Source organism: Hylobates moloch, unplaced genomic scaffold (genome assembly GCF_009828535.3).
Source record: "Hylobates moloch isolate HMO894 unplaced genomic scaffold, HMol_V3 SCAFFOLD_7, whole genome shotgun sequence".
NCBI lineage: Eukaryota > Metazoa > Chordata > Mammalia > Primates > Hylobatidae > Hylobates > Hylobates moloch.
This window is the reverse complement of record NW_026652282.1, coordinates 23,044,485-23,051,042: the sequence shown is the minus strand read 5'-3', so window position 1 is coordinate 23,051,042 and position 6,558 is coordinate 23,044,485. Positions and strand designations below refer to the sequence as shown.

Genomic DNA, 6,558 nt, shown 5'->3' with positions numbered 1-6,558 from the left:
CTCTCTGAGACCTAGTAGAGGCAAGGGAGGGCAGCCTTATTTGGCCGTACCTGCCTGGAGTCTCCCAAGGCAAAAAAGCGGTGGCAGGCTCTTTTGGGCCTCATGAGGGTTGGCCTCAGCAGTCCTCACTCAGATTCTTCGTTTTGACTCATGACAGTGCCCACAATTTCTCCCTTTCGTGGCCTGTTACCATCCGCCTCAGAATAAGCCTCTTCATTCACCCTGAGGAGGAATTGAGGGGTGCCTCTGCTCTGCCTGACATTTATCCCTGAATCTGCCAGGACTAACAGTAGGGGAGAGATTATGTGCTGCCTCCATTGTTATAGGAGGTTTCATGCTCTGCTCCTTCCTCATGGTCCTCGCCCTGACTCCTGGCTCAACCTGGTAATGTTCTCTGTGATGAGATGGCCAGGCTCAGACCAAGTTCCTCACCACCTGGAGTCCCCAGACGTGGAAGTCAAAGTGATCTCGCTGCAGCTATTAGGCGACTCTGAGAACTAATAGCAGGAGAAAGACTCTGTGGGACTCCACTGTTCAGGGGTTTGCGACTCCTTGAGTTCTCATTCAGCCAGGATCTCTTACTCCTCCCTCTAGTGACATGAGTCCTCCAGGGAGACGAGTGAGTGGCTGACATATTCGGGTTATTCGTGCCTGGGGATTTCCAGGGCTGTAAGGGGTGGGACTATGTGGGTTCCTCTCTCTTCTAGGTTGGTTGCTCTCCTCAGTCCTTGCTCAGGGTCCTCACGATGAACATTCCTAAGACCTAGAGGCCTGTCTGCTTATATACAGCCTTTAATTCCCTAAGACTACCAAGAAGGAAATAAGAGTTTCCTTGACTACCATGAAGGATGTAAGAGTTTCCTTATCTGAGCAAAAAGCCTTATGGTCAACTACAGCTGACAGTACCTGAGGGATTCTGCGTTGTCTGTACTGTTATGCTTTGAGTGGTTCCTTCCATCCTCAGCTTGACTGTTTGCATGACCTGGAATTTATCCCTGTGGTAATCTCAGGCTGACCACTTAGACCAGATGCCTTACCTCCTTGAGATCCCTTGAAAGGAAACGAGTGGGACTCATCATCTCAGAATTCCCGGGTTTGCCAGGGAGAGACATCAATGGCAGGGCTTCGTGTGGCTCCACCTGTTCTGGGAGGAGTACCATCACCCCTGTTTAGGGTCAGCAGTGTGACTCCTTTAAACATCCTCTGCTGACTAGGATTGCTCCCATTAGACTAAGGCTCTCACTTCCTTGAGACCACTCCCAGAGGAACTGAGGGGGCACTTCAGCCTGAGAGTTCTGCCCTGGGCCTCCTAGGGCTGACAATAGGCACAGGACACTGTGCATTCCCGCTGTTCTGGGGTGACTGGTCTCCTCTATCCTCCCTCAGCATCTTTACCTTGACTCCTACATAACGAAATCTGAAACTCCACCCTCCACTGACTCAAGGCCGCACTCCTCAGACCAAGGCCATATCTTCCTGGAATCTCCCAGTTGGAAGTTAGGAACAGCCACATCTGGCCACAGTTATTGAGGATCCTCTGAAGAATAATAGCACGGTCAGAATCCTACAAGATTCCACTGTTTTGCAGTCAGTGGCTCCCTCAGTTCGCACTCAGGTTTCTAACACTGATTTGGGGATGTGGAACTCCTTCCTCTACTAATCTGAGTCTGCCAGCCTCAAGCCAAAGCTTTTCCTTTACTGAGAAACCAGAGGGGGAAGTCAGGGTGCTTCTCCTTGGCTACCCCAGTGTCCTCACCTTAAATCCAATCCAGGCTTGTGAGGACCCCCTTCGTGGGCAGAATAGGAGCTACTGCCATGAGATCAAAGCTTTATCTCCCCGGGGCACCAGTAGAAGCCCTAAAGAAAATGAGGGGGAACCTCAAGCAGATAGCCCTGCCTATGGCCACCCAAGGCAGAAAGCAAGATATAGCTTTAAGAGCCCCTGCTGTTCTGGGTGGATAATTTCTCATTTCTCATTCAGAGTCCTCATCTTGATCATTTTCAGAGGCTGAGATCCTCCTCCCAAAAACCAGAGGACACCACCCTTAGACCAGGACTCTTATGTACCTGAGAACCTTGAATAAATAGAGAAATTTTAGCTTACTGCTATAGCTTGGGCCTTCTAGATCTGAGAGTAGGCAGGGCCTGGTCTTTCTGTGACCCCGATATTCTGAGGCAGTGATCTCCAGAATCCTCATTTATGGGGGTCCTCATCATGCCTCCTTACTCTTTAACACTGCTGGGAAATGCCATACACCTGCAAACAATTGAGCAGGTTCCCTACTGCAAACCTTGCAGACAATGGCTCCCTGTCCGAGGTTCTGTATGAGATAGGGAAGCTGTACCACAAGGCAGGAGATCCAGGACAGGTGGTGGGCTGTCAGTGATAAAAACACACTGATCTATTCCTTTGCTTCACCAGCCAGACTTAGCCTATTATGTACTTTGCTTTGAGGAGATTTAATTTCTATGGGGAAAGGGCAGAGCAGGATGATTTTGGGAGCTCCTGATCTTATTGGGTTATCTAATGTTGCATATGGAGATGATCATACTGTCACTGTGTGTTATTTTTTTCTTTTCGTAATTCATACTACTCATTTATTCAGCATTATGATTACTCTAGTTGTATAATCCAAAGAAGTGCTTTGGGTACAGTGTCCTTTTAATGCTCTGATAAGCATTTTGGGCAGTGAGAGGAAAAATGGATTAAAAGACACAAAGTCTGGCTCAGGCTGAGGGGATTGGAAAAATATGGGCTCTAGATGAATCCAGACCAGCGATCTAATCCCAGCCCTGTCAATTACAAGCTTGTGAACTTTTAGAAATTTGTAATTTATTCATTTTGAAGTGAGTCTGCTAAACCCTATCTTGTAGGAATTTTGGGGTATAAGTACTGTCCATAAAACATATGGCATACTAAGCAGGAAATACTGAGTCTTTCATAAATGACAGTTACCATAATATGTGTTTTTACACAAATTATTTTTAATTTTCCTAACGATATATTAAGAAACAAAATTACCACATCTTGAAAATATTTGAGACAGTTTAAGCCTATGGAAGTTCTTTGAATTTAGCAACCTTGTTTCAAAAAGGTTTTTAGTGAACTCATTCTGGCTTATATTGATCACTGCATTTCATGTGATTATTTTAAACCCAGAAAATACCACCCTCCAATCAGAGGGGTTTTTTGATGCAGTAGATAACGTAGAATATGAAGTGCACTAGAACAAAACAAACTAATGGCAGTCTTAATAACCTAAATAAATCCAGGTATCCTTTATTTATAGTAAAAAAAAAATAGGAAAAGGAATTAGGCAAACCAAGAATTGAACAACTTTTCCCTTTCTATTTTTCCTTTTCTTTCTCTTCATATTATGATGTCAACTAGTTCTTTAAGATTCATATGAAAATTCATTCTCTGTTTCCATGTTATCTAGTTCTGAATTACAAAGAAAATATGTTGTATGACTTTGTTTTGTTAATTCCCAAACCATAACTTTCAGATTGGTTAAACAGCCATGAATGTGAGAGCTATGTTATTGATAATTGTATAATCCGAAGCAAAATAAACTTTCACTTAAGAGGAACAATGTTGATAATTGGCAAAGAGATAAAACATAAATCTACAAGTTACTCATGTGTAACAAGACAAAAGAAAGATACATATCTTGTTCCCTCCAGCCTCTACTACACTGCACTACTTAGAAGGCTCACTACTCTCTTCTAACATAAAGCGAAAATTCTACTTCAGACCTCCCTAGAAATGGGAGGATCTGTAGGATGTGGCCCCATAAGGTGCCCTGGCCAAGGGAACAGTGCCAGCCCTGCCTTAAGCTCTCAGTCTCAGTGCTCTCTCTACCTCATCTATCAAAGCATCTTCATACATATGTGGGTATAAACCGGGACTGCTGTTATTGCTCTCGGCCAAAACACGCAGGACTCTCATCTTGGTGGTTTCAGCATTGGCTCGTGGACCCCACAGCAACTCATAGCGTGGAGGATCACTGTTGTGCACCTGCCGGTAAAGCACGTACTTATCTTGCACCAAATCTTCAGTAATGATCTTCCGAGCATCCCCATAGATTGAGTGCAGGATCCCATCATATATCCCCAACACACCCAGGAACTCCCAGACCTCCTCTTCAGTGGCACGGTTGCCGTTCATGAAGATCACACACAGGAGCGACATCAGGAGACCCGACTTCGGCAGCGCATTATCACCACTCAGAATTCCTTCACTGGAGAGGCCCAGCTTGCTGACAAGGGTGTAGGACTCGCCGCTGGAATCCATTTCTTTCAATTCCACGCCAAAGGCCACCGCCAAATGTTCGGAGGTTCTGTTGAGGATCTCAGGGAAGCACGGCTTGTACTGTCTGCCCACATGCTTCAGCATGTCTGCCTTCAAAATGGACTCTTTCTTCTCAAACTTCTCCTGCAGGAATTGCACCAACGTGCACGCCTTCTTCTTTACAGGATCTTGGCTTAAGTGCTTAAAAATGATGGCTTTCTGTGAGGCGCTTACACTTTGGTTATCTTCACCCTTGGCAGCCATATCATATTTTGAGCCTGAAACACCTGCATCAGGAGAGCCAGTGGGTGAAGCTCCCTGAGACTCCTGAGGAACGGAGGCATCATGGGAGGTGCTTGGACTTTTCTCATCTTGGCGGTTGGCAGCCACATCATATTTTGAATATGAAACAACTGCATCAGGAGACCCAGTGGGTGGCGCTCCCTGAGACTCCTGAGGAACGGAGGCATCAGAAGACCTACGACAATCACCCAGAAAAAGGTGAGAAGAGGATGAGGAAGAGTGGGACTCTTCCTGCTTCTCTGCAGTGGCCTGGGGACCCGTGAGACCCTGCGGCTGACCATGGGTCTCTTGGCATTTCTCACGGGCACGGAGCTGACTCTTGTGACCCCGAGGCATGATGGCTGTGGCCTGTGACAGCAGGTAGGAGTGTGGGTAGGAAGACTAGGAAGGCTGGCACCTGGATGGGAGAGAGTGACGTCACGTCAATATCTTCAGCAGAGAGCGACCATCTTGGCTTTAACTAGGGCCCCTTCTGCAGGTTTCTACGGAACAACTGCTCTAGGAACCCACAGGACTCCTTTTCTCCTGGTCAGTTTGTCTCATTCAAACTCAGGAGGAAGTTAGAGTATTAGACTATAGCATGACAGCCCATTTTGGGGCTTACTGAGGTGACAGCAGGGGCTGGCAGTGAGGGCCCCTCTGTTCAGGGGTTGGATCCTCTCTGTTTACATTCAGGATCATCATTAAAATTGTTGACAAGACCCAGAGGCCCATTTCCTTCTGCTGCTCTGAAATTGACACTAGGAATTTTAACCAGGAGGAAATAAGGAAGCACTTCTGCCCAACACTTCATTCCGGGGACACCCAGACTGCCTAGGGCTGACAACAGAGGAGGCATTTGAGTGGTCTTCCGGTTATAGTGAGAATGGTCCTCACGGTAATTAGACTCCTCACCCTGACTCTTCCCACAACCTGGAAATCACCCTCACTGACCTGCTGCCATCTCCTTACAACCAGGGGCCTACCTCTCTGACTCTCACAGGGACAAAGTGAGAACGCACCTCAGTCTCTAGAGACCTGCCCGGACCCCCCAGGCTAACGTCAAGGGCAGAGTTCGGTGTAACCCGTTACGGGACATGGAGTCCCCTCCCTTAATCCTAAGGAGGGTCCTCTTAACTATGAAGGGCCTGAGATTTCCCCTCTACTGACCTGGGTCCACCAGCCTTGGACCGAGGCCTTCCTGTTCTTCAACACGACGGAAAAAATGAATGGGCTTTGGGCCTAACAGCCATGCTTGGGGACTCCTCAGGGACCAAGTCGGGGCAGGTTGGGGCAGGGCTCTGTGGAGCCGCCTTTCTTCGGGGGAAGGGGGTTGAAGTTGTCGGGGAATGCCCCCCAGTTCTAGGTCAGGATACCCACCAAGACAGCTGAGAAGATCTGGGACGCCTCCTTCCGCTGACGTGACACAGCACTTTTCAGACTGAGGCGACTGCTCGGACCCGTTTTTTAGGTGGAAGTCAAGAGGAACCACTTCCGGCCACGCCCACCTGGCGCTCCCTGCGTAACAGCAGCTGCAGGGCTCTGTTACTCCCCCTTGTGTTCCGTGGGTGCAGCAGATTCCAGGGAATTCAACATAAAGTTGCTTTCAGGGGCTCTTCACGGACCCTTGGACTTCTCTATCTGTTGAGCTGAATCAGTCAACCGGAGATAGTGACTCTCATTCCCCGAGAGTCCAGAGTTGGAAGTAAGGTGCAGCCTGAGCCCGGGAGCCATGCCGGGACCTTCCAAGACTGACAGTAGGGGTGGGGCTCTGTGGGACCCCCTTTTTGGAATGGACTTTGCCCTCAGCCCTCACTCAGTGTCGTCGCTTCATTCTTGCCATGTCCCCTCTACTGACTTGAGGACACCCTCTCAGACTAGACTTCAACTTCCTGAGACTCCTCATATGCAATTCAGTTACACCTCACCTGGCCACTACTGCCTGGGGCCTCCTAAACCTGGCTGCTGCTATTAAGTTGTGATGC

The 6,558-nt window shown here is 48.1% G+C and overlaps 1 protein-coding gene across 1 annotated transcript; it reads right to left on the bottom strand.

Annotated features, from left to right (window-relative positions):
- Positions 1-3,793: 3,793 nt before the first annotated feature.
- On the bottom strand, positions 3,794-6,034 carry LOC116811240 (melanoma-associated antigen B6). The gene is made up of 2 exons (XM_032756300.2): positions 5,954-6,034; positions 3,794-4,991 (listed from the first exon to the last, which is right to left on the bottom strand). The coding sequence occupies exon 2, from the start codon at positions 4,928-4,930 to the stop codon at positions 3,833-3,835; it is 1,098 nt and encodes a 365-aa protein (XP_032612191.1). The 5' UTR covers positions 4,931-4,991; positions 5,954-6,034; the 3' UTR covers positions 3,794-3,832.
- Positions 6,035-6,558: the final 524 nt, after the last annotated feature.